General features: G+C 44.8%; 2 protein-coding genes across 2 annotated transcripts; both read left to right on the top strand.

The window, feature by feature from the left end:
• The first annotated feature begins 5,443 nt into the window (after positions 1-5,443).
• On the top strand, positions 5,444-8,262 carry LOC139406043 (fibroblast growth factor 9). Its single transcript, XM_071148508.1, has 4 exons — positions 5,444-5,585; positions 7,408-7,539; positions 7,764-7,867; positions 7,981-8,262. The coding sequence occupies exons 1-4, from the start codon at positions 5,444-5,446 to the stop codon at positions 8,161-8,163; spliced, it is 561 nt and encodes a 186-aa protein (XP_071004609.1). The 3' UTR covers positions 8,164-8,262.
• A 2,785-nt stretch (positions 8,263-11,047) lies between these two features.
• Positions 11,048-16,794, top strand: LOC139385736 (transmembrane protease serine 3-like). The gene is made up of 13 exons (XM_071131011.1): positions 11,048-11,116; positions 11,581-11,815; positions 12,987-13,091; positions 13,322-13,438; positions 13,603-13,726; positions 13,890-14,015; positions 14,150-14,196; positions 14,274-14,439; positions 14,595-14,764; positions 15,312-15,407; positions 15,543-15,685; positions 15,864-16,013; positions 16,704-16,794. Exons 1-13 carry the CDS (start codon positions 11,048-11,050, stop codon positions 16,746-16,748), a joined length of 1,593 nt encoding a protein of 530 aa, XP_070987112.1. The 3' UTR covers positions 16,749-16,794.
• The last annotated feature ends 2,140 nt before the right edge of the window (positions 16,795-18,934 follow it).

The raw sequence follows: 18,934 nt of genomic DNA, 5'->3' as shown, positions 1-18,934 counted from the left end.
CAGAATGGTCCTGTATTTGGCTCCATCCATCTTCCCATCAATTTGAACCATCTTCCCTGTCCCTGCTGAAGAAAAGCAGGCCCAAACCATGATGCTGTCACCACCATGTTTGACAGTGGGGATGGTGTGTTCAGCTGTTTTGCTTTTTGTATCCAAATCCGGCTTTAAACTTCTTCACAACAGTATCTCGGACCTGCCTGGTGTGTTCCTTGTTCTTCATGATGCTCTCTGCGCTTTTAACGGACCTCTGAGACTATCACAGTGCAGGTGCATTTATACGGAGACTTGATTACACACAGGTGGATTGTATTTATCATCATTAGTCATTTAGGTCAACATTGGATCATTCAGAGATCCTCACTGAACTTCTGGAGAGAGTTTGCTGCACTGAAAGTAAAGGGGCTGAATAATTTTGCACGCCCAATTTTTCAATTTTTGATTTGTTAAAAAAGTTTGAAATATCCAATAAATGTCGTTCCACTTCATGATTGTGTCCCACTTGTTGTTGATTCTTCACAAAAAAATACAGTTTTATATCTTTATGTTTGAAGCCTGAAATGTGGCAAAAGGTCGCAAAGTTCAAGGGGGCCGAATACTTTCGCAAGGCACTGTACATGTAAGTAGAGTTAATTAAAGTGATTTTGCACAGATGACAACAGAGAGTGGCAGTGGTGTGGAGAGGGGAGGGGGGGGGGGGAAATGCAAATAGTCTGGGTAGCCATTTGACTCGATGTTCAGGAGTCTTATGGCTTGTGGGTAGAAGCTGTTTAGAAGCCTCTTGGACCGAGACTTGGCACTCTGATACCGCTTGTCACGTGGTAGCAGAGAGAACAGTCTATGACTAGGGTGGCTGGAGTCTTTGACAATTCTTAGGCCCTTCCTCTGACACCGCCTGGTATAGAAGTCCTCGATGGCAGGAAGCTTGTACTGGGCCTTTCACACTACCCTATGTAGTGCCTTGCGGTCAGAGGCCGAGCGGTTGCCAAACCAGGCAGTGATGCTCTCGATTGTACAGCTGTAGAACCTTTTGAGGATCTGAGGACCCATGCCAAATCTTTTCAGTCGCCTGAGGGGAAATAGGGTATGTCGTGCCCACTTAACGACTGTCATGGTGTGCTTAGACCATGTTAGTTTGTTGGTGATGTGGACACCAAGGAACTTGAAGCGCTCAACCTGCTCCACTGCAGCCCCGTCGATGAGAATGGGGACATGCTCGGTCCTCTTTTTCCTGTAGTCCACAATCATCTTCTTTGTCTTGATCACGTTGAGGGAGAGGTTGTTGTCCTGGCACCAGATGGCCAGGTCTCTGACCTCCATCCTATAGGCTGTCTCGTTGTTGTCGGTGATCAGGCCTACCACTGTTGTGTCATCTGCAAATTTAATGATGGTGTTGGAGGCGTGCCTGGCCGTGCAGTCATGAGTGAACAGGGAGTACAGTATGGCCTGAGCACGCATCCCTGTGGGGCACCTGTGTTAAGGATCAGCGTGGCGGGTGTGTTGTTACCTACCCTTACCACCTGGGGGCGGCCCGTCAAGATATCCAGGATCCAGTAGCAGAGGGAGGTGTTTAGTCCCAGGGTCCTTAGCTTATTGATGAGCTTTGAGGGCACTGTGGTGTTGAACGCTGAGCTGTAGTCAATGAATAGCATTCTCACATAGGTGTTCCTTTTGTCCAGGTGGGAAAAGGCAGTGCAATAGAGACTGCATCATCTGCAGATTTTTTGGGTGGTATGCAATTTGGAGTGGGTCTAGGATTTCTGGGATAATGGTGTTGATGTGAGCCATGACCAGCCTTTCAAAGCACTTCATGGCTACAGACGTGAGTGCTACGGGTCTGTAGTCATTTAGGCAGGTTACCTTAGTGTTCTTGGGCTCAGGCACTATGTTGGTCAGTGCATGCTCGCAGTACACGTCCTGGTAATCCGTCTGGCCCTGCGGCCTTGTGAATGTTGACCTGTCTAAAAGTCTTACCCGCATCGGTTGTGGAGTGCGTGATCCCACAGTCTTCTGGTACAGCTGGTGCTCTCATGCATGTTTCAGTGTTATTTGCCTCGAAGCGAGCATAGAAGTAGTTTAGCTCATCCTGTATGCTCGTGTCACTGGGCAGCTCACGGCTGTGCTTCCCTTTGTAGTCTGTAATGGTTTGCAGGCCCTGCCATATTCGACAAGCGTCAGAGCTGGTGTAGTGCGACTCAATCTTAATCCTGTATTGATGCTTTGCCTGTTTGATGGTTCGTCGGGGGGCATAACAGGATTTAGTTAGAGTCCCGCTCCTTAAAAGCTCTAGCCTTTAGCTCAGTGCGGATGCTGGCGGTAATCCATGGCTTCTGTTGGGGAATGCACGTACGGTCACTGTGGGGACGACGTCATCGATGCACTTATTGATGAAGCCGATGACAGATGTGGTGTACTCCTCAATGCCATTGGAGGAATCCCGGAACACATTCCAGTCTGTGCTAACAAAACAGTCCTGTAGCTTAGCATCTGTTTCATCTGACCACTTTTTTTTATTGATCTAGTCACTGGTGCTTTCTGCTTTAATTTTTGATTGTAAGCAGGAATTAGGAGGATGAAATTATGGTCAGAACTGTGGCCCCGTCCGACGATACCCCCGGACAAGGCCAACCAGGCAGGATATAACTCCACCCACTTTGCCAAAGCACACCACTAGAGGGATATCTTCAACCACCAACTGAGACAAAGCCGAGTATTGCCCACGAAGATCTCCCCCACGGTACTAACACGAGCGGGGTGCCAACCCGGACAGGATGATCACGTCAGTGACTCAACCCACTCAAGTGACGCACCCCTCCTAGGGACGGCATGGAAGAGCACCAGTAAGCCAGTGACTCAGCCCCCGTAATAGGGTTAGAGGCAGAGAATCTCAGTGGAGAGAGGGGAACCGGCCAGGCAGAGACAGTCGCTCCAGTGCCTTTCCGTTCACCTTCACACCCCTGGACCAGACGACACTCTATCATAGGACCTACTGAAGAGATGAGTATTCAATAAAGACTTAAAGGTTGAGAGAGAGTCTGCGTCTCTCACATGGATAGGTAGACCATTCCATAAAAATGTAACTCTATAGAAGAAAGCCCTGCCTCCAGCTGTTCGCTGAGAAATTCTAGGGACAGTAAGGAGGCCTGCGTCTTGTGACCGTAGCGTACGTGTAGGTATGTACGGCAGGACCAAATCGGAAACATAGATCGGAGCAACTCATGTAATGCTTTGTAGGTTAGCAGTCTATGAGAACTCACCCGTGTTTTCCCAGAAGGTGGGGAAATTGTGGGTGTACTTATGTGGGTGAACTTATTTGAATGACATTATTTCATATGATTTAATATATGTTATTACTGATATTAAGTCTGCTCCATTTGAAGTAGAAATCTAATATAAAGTTTATGACATGACACAAAACATTTAATCATTTTTAGACTACAGGAAATAGGCTGAATTCTGTGTTAAACAACTGCAGTCAGGCTGCTTTGATTGTCAACAGCCTTGTGGCTATTGTAGTTTTTGACTGTAGAAAGACAGGAATCTCTATTGTTGCCCCAGTTGAGGCAGGCATGCGAGAGAGGGGCATCTGTGATGGCGCAATGAACTGTCTGAGCAGGGGAACATTCAGTATAACATTTTCATGATGATGATGAGGATCATCGTTTTGATCATTTTTATTGATAACAAAAAGCTAAATTGTACATAATTGTTTATCATCAGTAATTATTTCACCTACTATTTAAAATGACAATAATTCAAAGAATGATCACAGGACCACCTGTTTACTTTTCTTTATCAATCGACCTTTCACTTATCTGAACGATACGATTTGGCTCACAGACAGACGTCAGTCTCATAAAGATAAAGACGAGATGGAGTTTTCCTTGCTTTATCTCAATGATCAGTCTCACATTTTTTCCAGACTCAAAGGTCAGGTGAGGGTCTACGCAACAAACGTCCTGTATCACCACCAGTTTTGAATCTTGTTTGAGACACGTAATAACCAGCCTAAATGCACTTAATCACACACTCTCTCTCTGTGTCTTTGATTGCAGACCAGCACAGACCAGTGATTAGGCCTGCCATGCAATCTCACCGATACTGTAGGGTACAGTAGCCTTACGCATGTCTGGTGGGCAGAGAATGAGGATGAGTTTTTATTTCGTTTTTATCTGATATAGCCCTCAAAATCAACTCTGGACCTCGAAGCTAGTTCCACTGCATTTCTCTAATCAGGGACCGATTAAGAACTGGGACACCCGGTGTGTGCAATTATTTATCAGGTAGAAGAGAAAACCAGCAGGCTCCGGACCTCGTAGATTAAGTGTTGAGTACCCCTGTGATAAAGCATGCACATTTTTTGTCAGAAGCAATATTGTTGTTTATTATAATGCCTATGTGTCTTAGAATTTCCAACACTGTATGTCAAAAGACTGTCAAAGACACACACGCATACCCAAACAACAACGTCATTAGGTTTATCTGTGTCTGTACTTTTGCCTGATAAACTTATTCAAAATAATGATAGTATACCAACTCAAATCAGGTTAGTGTTACAGCATTCTAATGGTATATCTTTTAGAACAAAACTCTTCATCAGGTTCATCTGTATTTGAACAATTAGTGACATGGGAAGGGCATGTACTGTAAGTCTAACCAGGGCCACCTCTCAAAAGAGACATAGAGCAAAGTGTATATTATAAATGTGATGGCATACGGACAGTGGTGTGTGTGTGTGTGTGTGTGCAGTGTCAAAGCAAAGTGAGAGGGGAGGAAGTGGACAGGGCAGAGAGAAGGCACACTGACCATGAGGAGCAGGGGTGTTTATTTTGACTGGAGTACATCTCGTTCAGCAGCATTGGTTGGAGGAGGATTAGGAAAAGTATCAAGGGTTGGGTGCACTTTGACAGCCACAACACCACAACTTGACTGGTGGGTCTGGTGACAGGAGTGGGTCGAATGGAAGGACTGTGTTCTTAACTTCACTGTATTAGCCTTTGCAGTCAACATGGCAGAATGGAACTGGTGCCCATTGATTTGTATCTAACAGACCAGGGTTCAAGTACTATTTCAAATATCGCAATTACTTTCACATACATTCAAAGTAAGTATCCAGATCTATTTTTATTTGAATAGACAAGTAGTTGAATGTTTCAATGTATTTGGAAATACACCTGGAGAGTATTTGAAAATAGTCAAATACACTGACTCAAATACACTCCCATGCATGTTACCCAGGTATTTGAAAATAGTATTTGAAATAAGTATTAGAAAATAATCTCAAATACATTTTGGTAGACTATTTGGTTTTTACAAATAACCATTCACTCAAATAAAAGTTATTGTTATTGAACATAATCAAATACAGAGAGAAAAGTATTTGACATAACAGATACTCAAATACACATGTATTTGAACCCAGGTCTGGCATCTAATGCTGATCACTATGGATGCTCACCTGCTGTTCCCGTGCCTGATGATGCTACTGGCTATGTGTATGGATTATCACTGTGCAGATGCAAATGAAGACCAGGGCAATCAACTGCGAGTCCTCTGGAGGTTGTCAATGAAAGACCCAAAGCAGAAAGGTGAGAACAACATGAGATGAAATGTTGTGTCTTCTTGCATCATGCTGATATAATATTACTAGGGCCCAGAGGTTTTCCTATAAACTGTTGGCCCTACATACTGTAACATAATGACCTCCCAACCGGCTGCTGGTGTTTGTTGGATGTTTGTTCATTAGGAAGTTAAAGGTAAAAGAAAACACCTGTTGTGAAGTTCCTATGCCAGACCGCTTTAAACTGTTGTGACTGAGGTTCTGGCAGCTCCTGACAGACATGCGGCTCTGGCAGCTCCTGACAGACGGGTGGCTCTGGCAGCTCCGGACAGACGGGCAGCTCTGGCAGCTCCGGACAGACGGGTGAACTTGGAGGGAGGAGACGGAAAGACAGCCTGGTGCGTGGGGCTGCCACAGGACCCACCAGGCTGGGGAGACCTACAGGAGGCCTGGTGCGTGGGGGAGGCACCGGATGGACCTGGCTGTGGGGGAGCACTGGAGCTCTGGTGCGCAGCCTTGGCACCACTCCTCCAGGCTGGATGCCCACTTTAGCCCGGACCCTCTCGAGTGCAGGCACAGGTTGAACCGGGCTGTGGGTGAGCACTGGAGCTCTGGTGCATGCCACTCGCACCTCTCCCTTAGGCTCAATACCCACATTCGCCCGGCACGGGCGGAGCGCAGGCATAGGACGCACTGCACCGTCCCAGCGCCCCGGAGACACAGCACGCAGAGCCGGCGCAGGATACCCTGGGCCAAAATGGCGTACCGGAGACCAAACACGCTGGTCCGGCACAATATGCCCTGGCTGGATGCCCACTCTCGCATGGCACTTGTGGGGGGCTGGCCTATAGCGCACCGGGCTATGAGCGCGTACTGGCGCACCGGGCTATGAGCGCGTACTGGCGACAGCATAACACGGTGCCTGACCAGTACTGCGCTTCTTCCGGTAAGCACGGGGAGTTGGCTCAGGTCTATCGCCTGACTCTGCCAATCTCCCCGTATGCCTCCCCCAAAAACGTTTTGGGGGATGCCTCTCGTGTCTGTTGCGCTGCCTTACCTCATATCTCTGCCGCTCAGCTCTCGCTGCCTCCAGATCTTCCTTGGGGCGGCGATATTCCCCAGCCTGTGCCCAGGGTCCCTTGCCTTCCAGTATCTCCTCCCAAGTCCAGGAGTCCAGAACCCTCTGCTCCTGGTTACCACGCTGCTTGGTCCTTTTTTGGTGGGTAGTTCTGTAACGGTTTTCCTCCTCTACTGAGGAGGAGTAGGAAAGATCAGACCAATGCGCAGCGTGGTAAGTGTCCATATTTTAATTAAATGTAACCGAACACTGAATACAAAAGAACAAGAGAAATAAATGAAAACCGAAACAGTTCTGTATGGTTAAACACAGACACAGAAAACAACTACCCACAAATCATAGTGGGAAAACAGGCTGCCTAAGTATGGTTCTCAATCAGAGACAATGATTGACAGCTGCCTCTGATTGGGAACCATACCAGACCAAAATCAGAAATACAAAACATAGAACAAAAACATAGAATGCCCACCCCAACTCACGCCCTGACCAAACTAAAACAGAGACATAAAAAAGGAACTAAGGTCAGGATGTGACAAGACCTTTAGTTCCACTGATAAGATGCACGTGTCCACAGTTTTATTTCTTACACCCACGCTCTCTCTCTCTCTCTCTCTCTCTCTCTCTCTCTCTCGCTCCCCCTCTATCTATCTATCTCTCTCTCTCGCACCCCCTCTATCTATCTCTCTCTCTTTCTCTCTCTCTCTCTCTCTCTCTCTCTCTCTCTCTCTCTCTCTCTCTCTCTCTCTCTCTCTCTCTCTCTCTCTCTCTGCAGGTGTGCCACCTCCTCATCCAATCAGAGGATTGGTCAAACAACAGCTGCTGTACTGCCGTGTTGGGATAGGATACCATCTCCAGGTCCTGTCCAATGGAACTGTAGGAGGAGTGCATGAACCAACTGAACATAGTAAGTTCTGCTGAACTCCCTTTAATTGATGACAACAATATACAGTATATCAGTTGTTCTGTATATCCGTTGTGTCAAAGGAACTGTCCATTTCAGAGAACAGATTTGAAACAGACCTGGAAGCCCTTGATGTAAGATCATTAACCTGTTGCGTGTGTGTGTGTGTGTGTGTGTGTGTGTCACTCTGCGTTAGACTGTATCTCACCATCCCTTGCATCCTGCAGGCTTGCTGAAGGTGTTTGCCATGAAGCGTGGTGTTGTGGGCATCAGAGGCATCAAGACTGGCTTGTATATCTGTATGAGCCAAGAGGGCATTGCACACGGAGCAGTGAGTACAATTGAGTACATCTAACATGACTCTAACGTGACTGTTATAAATGGGGTATAGTAATGCAATAAAGACATTTGCTTTTCTGATCATATCATCTTGTCCACCCGCAGGTACAGTTCTCATCTGACTGTCTGTTCAAGGAGAGCCTGGAGGAGAACCACTACACCACCTTTTCCTCCCTGTCTCATCCAGGCATCTACTTGGCCCTGTCCCATAAAGGAGAGGCCAAGAGGGGGACCAGCGTTGGGAGACTCCAGCCCTGCACACACTTCCTCCCTCGCAGAGCTCCATAAGTAACCCCTGTGCAACCCTTTTACAACCTTTCTACAACCAATGACCCCAACCCAGGGGTCACAACTGTAACTGTGAAGAGAATCCTGTAAATCCCTACAACATTGAAATGACCCAAACCGTTGGGCATTTCACCCTTTTACCCAGCGTGACTGATATACCTGAAATGACATTGGAAACAGTGTAGCAACTGAAGAAAAGCAAATTGACATATAATGGTAGACCAACTCTAAGGGTCAACACACACACGGTCCTTGTGATGCTCTGTTAGCATAATTGGATGTAACTGGACTGGACTGGATTTCGAACATCTGTTCGAAATATGAGGATATTTATGGACAAAAATATTAGTTTTTTTTAATCTACAATTTCAGTCAGATTGAGTTGTGGTCATTACACTTGCCTTTTTTCAACTTTTCACATTATTCATTATATTTATCAGGGTTGGCCCTAGCCTTTTGAGGGCCCTAAGCGGGATTTGTTTGGGGGGGGCCCCCCACCTCACGGGCAAAACATTTTAGTGGCCCCCCTCATGATGGTTGAAAGAAAAGTGATGGTGGTTGAAAAGTTAATTTCCTGCAATTCTACACATTTTGCCATCAGAAGTAGAGAACATGTTACCAAATGTTGCCATTTGATTTTTTTAAATTATGTAATTCTATACATTTTGAGAGAACAAAATAGCACTTTTACAGCACATTTCCTGAATATCTACCCATTTTTCCATGACTTATGCCATGTTGAGTGAGTGTGACTAACAAAATCAATGTGGGCCGCCTGGAGGTCAGGGCCCCTGGACACCTTCACTGCCTGCCTGGTCAGTATTCATCCATGATTACTAAGTTAGATAGCTGGCTAGACAAACTTACCAATCAAAACATTTTTGTGACTGTCAGTGACAGACATAACAAGAGAAAAACTGCTGATGTACAACCCAATTTTGGGGGTTTTGGGAAAGGCAGCCCTATGCGACCACTTATGTTGCATATGCCTGCAGCCAGCCCTGATATTTATTACAATCTACTACTGTATGAATATACACTTCCCTCTGTATGTATTTGGACAGTGTTGCAAAAATAAATATTTGTTTGGTTCTATACTCCAGCAAAAAATGTCACCCCCCCACACACACACACTTAAAAAGTAGTCAGAAGTTTAGTATTTGGTCCCATATTCCTAGCACGCAATGACTTCATCAAGCTTGTGACTACAAACTCGTTGAATGCATTTACAGTTGGTTTCAGTTGTGTTTTAGTTTATGTTTTTGCCCAATAGGAACTGAATGGTGAATGATGACTGCAGTAATTTAATTCTATGTGAGAAGATACAGTACGATAATTCTGAACATTTCTACATTTCTAAATCTGAGGTCTTGGCTGATTTCTTTTGATATTACCATGATGTCAAGCAAAGAGGCACTGAATTTGAAGGTAGGCCTTGAAATACATCCACAGGTACACCTCCAATTAACTCAAATGATGTCAATTAGCCTATCAGAAGCTTCTAAAGCCATGACATAATTTTCTGGAATTTTCCAAGCTGTTTAAATGCACAGTCAACTTAGTGTATGTACACTTCTGACCCACTGGAATTGTGATACAGTGAATTATAAGTGAAATAATCTGTATGTAAACAATTTTTGGAAAAATGATTTGTGTCATGCACAAAGTAGATGTCCTAACCGACTTGCCAAAACTATAGTTTGTTAACAAGACATTTGTGGAGTGGTTGAAAAACGAGTTTTAATGACTCCAACCTAAGTGTATGTACATAGGGAAGTGTACATATACATAGGTTATGAGGTCTATTCCTCTACTTATTCTACACACACTCTGACCCCCGCCCTCTACCCCTCTCTCTCAGGGACTGATGCACACCTCACTGAATAAGACATACGTGCTTGCCAGAGAGACGTGGTGAGGAGAGATAGATTCACCACCCAGGATTTCAAGTCACCTCAGACCTCTCACTGGACCTCCAATATGAGAGAAAGATTCCACCACAATACGCAATAAAAAGAACAAATTTACTTGGGGTCGGTTTCTGTTCATTTATTGTCATATTCCTTCTTCATTCTCGTTCTTTTTATTTTGTACAGTTTTTTTTTACTACGTCTGACACGTATTATTATTTAAAGCCATATTAATACACTGATCATGACTTAATGATAAATTATTAATAAGAGTGACTATATATTTGTTGGAGATTACTTTTCTGTTAACATCTGAGTGATCTACACCCTATAGACTAACAGACTGTCAGCTGGCCGTTATGTTCGGTCTAGATTGTAAGGACAGGTGACCACGTCACCCCCTATTTCCGTGTCCTGTGGTCCGGTACAGGGAGAGACACACACCCCGTGCCACGTGTAACCCTACCCCTGGAGGGGGAGGCTTGGGATCATTTGATCCCCTTGCTGAGTGGCAGGCCTCTTCGATCAGAACTCGCCTGCTCAGGTGTCCCTTTGTGTCTGAGCGGTGAGCGCGGGTTCAGGCAAGGCAGTAGATATAAGACCTCCCATTAAGGGAGAGAGAAAGGGATAGAACTGTGTTTTCATTTGGTATCAGGATTGGAAGAAAAATACTTGATGGTGGAGAGGATCAAGATAATCACTACCGGCATCTAATGGTCACTAGGTTGGCCAGAAAAGTAGCTGGTCATCTTAGCGGTAATCTACAGATTGGTTTTCTCAAGCCTTTCTTCTCTTATCTATTTGGGTCTTCGCCTTTTCACCTCTTTTCTTTTGTCTTTCATCTTGTCTATTCTGTACTTTGCGCTCCCATCCGTCTTTCTTCTCCTCTTTCTCCGCTCTTTCATTCCATGCCGTGTTTCTGTCAACTGCTCTGAGATGGACTGTACAATAGATGACAGGGTGTGAGCGGAGACATGGCAGACCAAGAGAACACTGAGGAGCTAACAGCTCCTGCTGCTGAGGAGAGCACAGCCACTGTCACAGTAAGAGTCTTACCAGCCTGTGTGTGTCCATGGTTAGTATGGTGAATAGTTACCTACTTCAGTTCAGATAAGTGAATGAGCTTAGTCCTACACTCTTACAAAAAAGGTTACATCTAGAACCTAAAATGGTTCTTCTACTGTCTCCATAGGAGAACCCTTTGAAGAGCCCTTTTTGGTTCCAGGTAGAACCAATTTGAGTTCCATGTAAAACCCTTTCCATAGAGGGTTCTAGCTGGAACCAAAAAAAGTTATCCTATGGGGACAGCCAAAGAACCCTTTTGGAACCCTTTTTTCTAAGTGTGTATGCATGTTCAGAAATTACTTCCGATTATGTTAAAGTTATATTAGCAAGCCACATGGTCAAGAGCTTTGTCTTACATGTCTATGTTAGCTATTCACGTGGCTCTATACTATTGGTCGATGAGTAGTATAAGCGTTGGGTCAATATCCATATCATCCCATAGGCCACTGAGGCCGAGCAGACAGACACATGGAGGATAGAGGTGGTGTCTGTGACTGATGACGACCTTCCGACGGTCGATACCCCGACCACATTGAATGTCAGTCCCCTCGACAGCCCCAATGACACCCCTCTACCCGACACTGCCAAACCTGAACCCACCACTGAGCCCAAAGCCCCGCCCCCTGCCCCACCAAGTCCAGCCATGCCAATCACTAAGGTCCAGCCTTTCATGAATGGTAAGAGACTGGGACTCCTTTACCTGTACATTTGCTGACGGTCTCTCAAAGAGAGGAGTGTGAGATGTAATAGGTAAGAGTTCACCATTGTGGATTATAGGATTCTATGCCGACATTTGAATGAACATGGGAAAAGTGTTCCAAAATGGTTATTTGCGGAGGGTGTTCAACCAAGAACCGTTTTGATCAGAAGAACCCATTTTGGGAGACAAGGGTTCTTGTAAGGCAAAGGGTTATATCTAGAACCTTTAACATCATAAGAAATGTTTTTGGAAGAAAGGGTGCTTTGATGATTCTTTGGAAAGCAAGAAGGATTATTTGAAAAGCCAGAAGGGTTCTACATAGAACCATATATAACATTTCCCGTTATGGTCAATTGCAGGGAGATTTTCATAATTGTTTGTTTTACTGTAATATTTGTGTTTTTGCATGTACATTGATTGGTTGATACATTTTATGCTATACGAAGACAATTAATATACCGTTTTCTAAACTAATCCAATCTGTCAGTCATTGGATTTATTGCACCTGTTACTGAGTTGGTTGTTCCAGTTTAGATGATTGAGTTGGTCTCAGTATTCAATCTTCGGTACACTGGCAGTCATTCTGAATGCAGGTTGCGGGTGACTAACAATTCCACTTGTTGGATATCCTAACTCTGACTGGATTGCAATTACACATCACTTTGCAAGCCAGCATAATGTGACTTGCAGGCCTGATTTGGCCTGTAAACCAGGACATTCCTAACACCACTGTGTTATGGTATAACTAGGCCCTCAAAGAAAGGCCTTATGATATATGCAATTAATTATTATAATTACATTTTAAAGGCTAATAAGTGTGGTAGAACTGTTTATAGAGGGTTCTAGGAAGAACCTTCCAGAGATAAAATGGTTATTGGTAGAACCCTTCATAGAGGTTTAAAAGCAGAACCCTACATAGAGGGATCTAGGTAGAACTATATACAGGGGGTTCTTTGAAGAACCCTACATAGAGGGTTCTAAGACAGAACGCTCTGCAAAGGGTTCTACCCAGCACCAAAAAGAGTTCCCCAATGGGGACAAACCAAAGAACCCTGTATGGTTATACTAAACACCTTTTTCTCTAAGAGTGTAGTGGTTGGCCCTGAAAGGCTCTTTAAATTCTAAATTCCTTTGTCATGATCCCTCAGAGGAGAAGACATGGTGTGGCCGGTTGGTGGCTCGCAGGATGGAGCTGCTGATCGGAGCATCGGTCCTCATGGTGGTTATTCTCACGCTGGGCATTGGGCTGGGAGGTGAGCACTAACGAACATAGTCCATTTGTAATTAATTAATTGTACCACTTTCCTCAGCTCTTTAAATAATGAATGCACCCTATCCAGTTATACAATTTGGGTCCCATCCTGCTTTAAAGTCAGTCATTGCCTGGAACCCCGGTTGCACAGTAAAGACAGAAACAAAGTGTTGTTGCCTGGTGTCAGTTTACAACCAACAGCATGTTAAGGGGAGTTTCATGTCTCCACAGTGGGTCTTAGCTGTGTGGGTAAGTTCCGCTGTGGTACGTCTTCTCGCTGCATCAGTGGCTCAGCGCAGTGTGACGGGGTGATGGACTGTGAGAATGGGGAGGACGAGCTTAGCTGTGGTGAGCAGAGCTAATGTTTTATCTCAACATATACAAGGACAAGCACACATTAGACTATTGAGACGCAGCTGGTCAAGGGACTCATTCAGTAGAAGCCTATATTCCTCACTCTCTCTACCTATGTCTCTGCTTCTGTCTCCTTCTCGGCCTGACTGTTTGTACAGTGCGTTTGAGTGGAAAGAGTTCAGTGCTCCAGGTGCTAAGTGGAGGTGTGTGGAGGACTGTCTGCTCTGAAGACTGGAACTCTGCTCTGGGCCTTTCTGCCTGCAAGCAGCTGGGCTACTCCAGGTACGACTAGGGTATTTAACATGATATGCGTTACTGGCCTTCTTGAACCCTCTTTTTCATTGCCCTTGTGTGTTCCAGGATAGAGCTTGCCTTGTGATAATAGATTTATTTTCGGAGGGTGTTTCTGATTAATTGCCAATAACTTATTCTATTCACCCCTCAGGTATGTGGAGTCCCGCTCCCTCCCCCTCTCTGCTATAGAGCAGGACTTCCAGCATAACCTGGTGTCAATCAACCTGAGCCAGTCGGGCCAACAGGCCATCAAGATTCACAACGCCACCAGCCTCAGGTAGCCCACTGTCACCACACCAGAACAAGAGAGTTGATAGGGACTGCTGCTGAATTATTTTTCAATCAATATTCTGACCATCTCTGTCTTCTGCTCTCTCTTCGTCTTGCTCACCATTTCCTCTCTTTCTCCAGTAAGACTCAATGCAGCTCAGGGACGGTGACCACAATCAAATGCCTGGGTGAGTGGATATTTAAGGAAGTGGGAAACTATACACAAAGGTAGTATTGTAAGCGCATATTGTACATGTGTCTGCAGAGTGCGGCTCCAGACCCCAGTTCAGCAGTCGTATTGTTGGGGGTAATGTATCAGCACTGGGCCAGTTCCCCTGGCAGGTGAGCCTACACTTCCAGAGTGAACACTTGTGTGGAGGCTCTGTCGTAGCAGACAGCTGGATACTGACAGCTGCACACTGCGTGTATGGGTGAGTCGAAAGTGAATAAACACACACACACAGAAGCATATGCAACACACACACATACACATACCCACACACACAAACACATAGTCATATGACAAACACGCACACACACACACACACACAATCCAACACATCTCATACTGTTCCTCCTTTCTCAGGTTTGCGTTCCCCTCACTGTGGGCAGTGCATGTAGGGTTGACAGAGCAGCCGGTGAATGGGGCTCAGGCTCTGGCAGTACAGAAGATTATTTACCATGGCCGCTACCGGTCCAAAGCTCTAGACTATGACATCGCTCTGATGAAGCTGGCTGAGCCACTCACCTTTAACGGTAGGTAGGGACCCCTCTGTCTTTTAACATACTGTACATCTCTGATCTCCCTCCGTTTGTCTTTATGAATGGAGGGAGGGATGGAAGCAGGTGCGAGGCTCATAGTATATCCTATGCTTTGTTTCTATAACTATTGTTTTATCCACCTTAATCATCTCCCTCCATTCCTCATTTTCTCACACTGTCCACTTTTTCTTCTCACCCCGATACACCCCGTCTTCTTTCTGGTCACCTGGCTGTCTCTCTCTCAGGTTTCCCGGGCTCTGACAGCGAAATGTCATTATGTGTATGGTCTGTCTGTGGGTGAGCCTTGTGGCTCACCCACACCCCTACTACTCTTGTTTTCCTGCAGTCCTGCATCTCTACTCTAGCTCACTTTTAATTATTGAATGTGTTGTTTTCTCGCCATTTGTTATTTGCTCCAGGAATAAGAATCAGGTCAATTGTAGATTGTCTCAGTGAACTCTTACTTTATCACTATTTTTAACCCAGGTGATTCTGGGAAGTGTAGTTTGTTTCTGTGACCTGTCCTCCTTTCCTGCTTCAGGTCTAGTGGAGCCCATCTGCCTTCCTAACTTTGGGGAGGACTTTGAGGATGGGACTATGTGTTGGATCTCAGGCTGGGGGGCCACTTCAGATGGGGGTGAGTCTAGGGTGTTAAGCATCTCACATGCTGTTTCTCTATTCACACTAGTAGTCAGTCTAGGAGTCATATAGCTTTAAAATGTTCTTCTTTGTAAATGCATACTTTGTCTGAGTGTAGTCTGCTCTTTGCCAGGTGACGCTAGTGAGTCGTTGCTCTCTGCCCGGGTCCCACTCATCTCCTCTAAGGCGTGCAGCACGCCAGGCGTCTACCAGGGCTACATCTCCCCCGGGATGATCTGTGCAGGTTACCTGGAGGGAGGAACAGACTCCTGCCAGGTACTGTAAGCTGATGGTGGTGAGCCTTGGTATGGAGTGAGACCTTTTGTGATTGTGTAAGTCTACATGGGTTAAATATTCATGTGCTGATATGTTTTCCCTGCTGTTAAAATATTAGCTGTGTCTAGGGCCTTTCTGTGTGAGCCTGGGGTTTTACTGTTGTGTTTGTGGCCCCCAGGGAGACAGCGGGGGACCTCTGGCATGTGAGGACTCAGTGTGGAAATTGGTGGGGGCCACTAGCTGGGGCCAGGGCTGTGCTGATAGGAACAAGCCTGGGGTCTACACCCGCGTCACCCAGTCCCTGAAGTGGATCCACCAACAGATGGAGGTTAGGAAGGGGAGCAGGGGTTGGGGATTGGGGCTGGCAGTGATTGATGAGCAAGTATTTTAGGGTTTATGAGAAGGGCCAAGAGTGTTGTTCTGACCAATAAAACTTCTTATCATGGGGTGCCATTTATCATGGGAGTTAGTGGAGAAAGAGCCAGAGAGTTAGAATGAATGAATGAATGAATGAGTGAATGAATGAATGAATGAATGAGGACGTAATTCCTCAGTGTGTGTCCAACAAAGCAGAGATGATTACAACCGCAGTGAAGCAGAGAGACTTGAACACCTGGTGACGGAGAGAAAGGGTACGATGCTTGAGCTTCCCCTTCTGTCCCTCGTGTGTCTTCTCTTATTCTGTTTCACAAGCCCAGCTGTTCTCCTGTCCATCGATTCACAGAACTAAGACCAACAGCAGTACTGTGCCTCCCCCAAATCCAGCAGCTGGCTGTACAGTAGAGTACAGGGTTGCGTTCAGATATGAAATATGACATGCCTCTCTGACACAGAGAGGGAGAAATCATTTCAGCTCTATTCATCACAGTTGTGTCTGCAACATTCAGTGTGTTCACTCTTGTGAACGTTACCCAGTGCTTACGCTATGCTTCCTCACGGACACCTAGTGGAGATGAAGTATAACTCAAACCCGTGTCAATGTTTCTCTTCTCGTGTGTCTGTGTTTCTACATCTCTAGAAAGAAGAGGAGCTGAACCCCTCGGAAGTTAGTACGGACAACTGAATTAATTAGTAGAGAAGTCTTTTTATACATGCTACTTCTATCAAAAGTTTATAATATTGTACATTGCCTGGGACTTAAGAGTACTGCCAACAAACCAAATGCTGAATGTGTAGCACAGGCCAGGGTTGGATGGCCTAACAGTGACAGCAGCCCTCACAGGACAGGCAAGGGCAAACCACCCCCCAGAACAAGACACAGTAACCTTATAGACATGTTGGATGCTCAGAAAAGGCTAGAAAAGCACCTGGATCAGAGTACGGTAGAGTATAGTACAATAAACCTTTGTCAGTTTGTATCCTACATGGCTACAACCAAGCACAATGAAGGCAGTGGCACATTCAACAGTAGAGGTAAGGCATTGTTTATTCCAAAATAACAAGCTCTAAGGCAAACAGAGAAAAGTGAACAACAGTAGATAACAAGCGACAGCGATGGTAGAGATGTGAGAGACAGAGTGTGCAGCTGAGACCCACCTGAACCCGAGCCAGAAACACTCAGTGGGGATCTAAGTGCATCTCAGGTTGTCTGAATGACATCACAAGATAAGAGGGAAAATTTGATGGAAACTATACAGTACGTTGGGGCAGCTTTTCCCAACAACAAAGGCCCTGACTTGGGGAATGATATTAGAATAGAAGATGGAGAGTTCAGAAAACATTCTTAAAACTGTCCCTAGATCAGCCAGAGTACAAGTCCTCCAGTCCTCCAGTCCTTCTCAAACAGAGGACCAGCCTGTGAGGACCAGACCTGTGAGGTCTGAGGATCCCAACTGCTCTCTCCACTTTTAATACAATCATATGTATGTGTACATAAATAAAGATTAACGTGTGCAAAATATAGTTTTTAGACTGTGATCTACTTTGTATTGTTGATCTGACTGCCTAAGTACTATTTCAGTTCCTCGTGATTGTGTTATGATAAACATTGTGCACTTGAAAGAGTGACGTCTGTGCTATTATTATAAAGGATTTACAAAGTGTTACATACTGTGTACACTGTGGCAAAACTGGACATGTTGGTATAATATCAGGGTACTGCAATCAATTAGCTGTACAAGACCAAGTATATCTCAGTATATTTGAATTTAAACCTCAACTGTGATTGATAATGTAACATATTACTATGTCGTAGCTACTGTGTCAGTGAACTGCTGTTTAGCGTCCTTTGACTAATTTAACTATGGGTTAGTTAGGCTTTCTGTGCTTCTTGGCTATAGTTAAAGGGATAGTTAACCCAAATGACAAAATTACGTATTGATTTCCTGATCTTGTAAGCAGTCTATGGACAGAAATCCATGTAAGCAGTCTGTAAGCAGTCTAGGTGTGACAGCAATCCATGTAAGCAGTCTGTAAGCAGTCTAGGTGTGACAGCAATCCATGTAAGCAGTCTGTAAGCAGTCTAGGTGTGACAGCAATCCATGCTTTGGTGTTGTTTACCTGGCTAGCATTACAAATGTAGCATTTGTGGCACAAATCAAATGCAAATCAGTGGTACCTATAGCATTTTCGCACCTCATGTCCAAATCATCCTAAAGTATCTAAAAATGTATTGTGTAACTCAATGTTACTTATATATGATTTTTACATGAAGTGCATCATTGCTGATATACTGTAGGTAACATTGACTTGCATTGGATTTGTGCCACGAATGCTAAAAGTTAGCATTTGAAACAGTAGCCAGATTAACAAAACCAAAGCATGGATTACTCTCATACCTTGTCCATCGTTTTTAAAGGGTAAGGAAACCCATAAGTAATTTTGTAGTTTCAAAGTAACATAAATAAATATTGTTAAAACCAATTGACATATCAATTTGTTTCTTATTTGTAGTCTTCAATATTTAGAAAACTTAAATGGACCATGGAAAACAGGGCCGCTAACTTTAATAACAAACCTTTTATACATACATATTTCATACAAAACAAGAGAACATAAAACAAACAACACATACTTCTCATGTTTGTATATAAAAATCTAGTTTCTTATTTTTTTCTCATGGGGCCTATATGGCCATGTGTAAGCCTTGGAGTCAGTCATAATCAGAGTGGGCACATTGTGTGTGTGTGTGTGTGTGTGTGTGTGTGTGTGTGTGTGTGTGTGTGTGTGTGTGTGTGTGTGTGTGTGTGTGTGTGTGTGTGTGTGTGTGTGTGTGTGTGTGTGCATGCATGCGTGCATGTTAGTGTGCGT

The sequence above is a fragment of the Oncorhynchus clarkii genome, chromosome 3 (assembly GCF_045791955.1).
Source record: "Oncorhynchus clarkii lewisi isolate Uvic-CL-2024 chromosome 3, UVic_Ocla_1.0, whole genome shotgun sequence".
In the NCBI taxonomy this organism is placed as follows: Eukaryota; Metazoa; Chordata; class Actinopteri; order Salmoniformes; family Salmonidae; genus Oncorhynchus; species Oncorhynchus clarkii.
Note: the sequence above shows the minus strand (reverse complement) of the source record. Positions and strands in the feature narration are given on the sequence as shown.

Bases quoted from the DNA above. Each gene is read 5' to 3' on its own strand.
- LOC139406043 (XM_071148508.1), top strand. From the start codon at position 5,444: ATGGATGCTCACCTGCTGTTCCCGTGCCTGATGATGCTACTGGCTATG. The intron at 7,540-7,763 runs GTAAGTTCTGCT...TGCATCCTGCAG, and splicing joins GCATGAACCAACTGAACATA to GCTTGCTGAAGGTGTTTGCC. The intron at 7,868-7,980 runs GTGAGTACAATT...GTCCACCCGCAG, and splicing joins AGGGCATTGCACACGGAGCA to GTACAGTTCTCATCTGACTG.
- LOC139385736 (XM_071131011.1), top strand. From the start codon at position 11,048: ATGGCAGACCAAGAGAACACTGAGGAGCTAACAGCTCCTGCTGCTGAG. The intron at 14,016-14,149 runs GTAGCCCACTGT...CTCTTTCTCCAG, and splicing joins CACAACGCCACCAGCCTCAG to TAAGACTCAATGCAGCTCAG. The intron at 15,408-15,542 runs GTGAGTCTAGGG...GCTCTTTGCCAG, and splicing joins GGGGGCCACTTCAGATGGGG to GTGACGCTAGTGAGTCGTTG.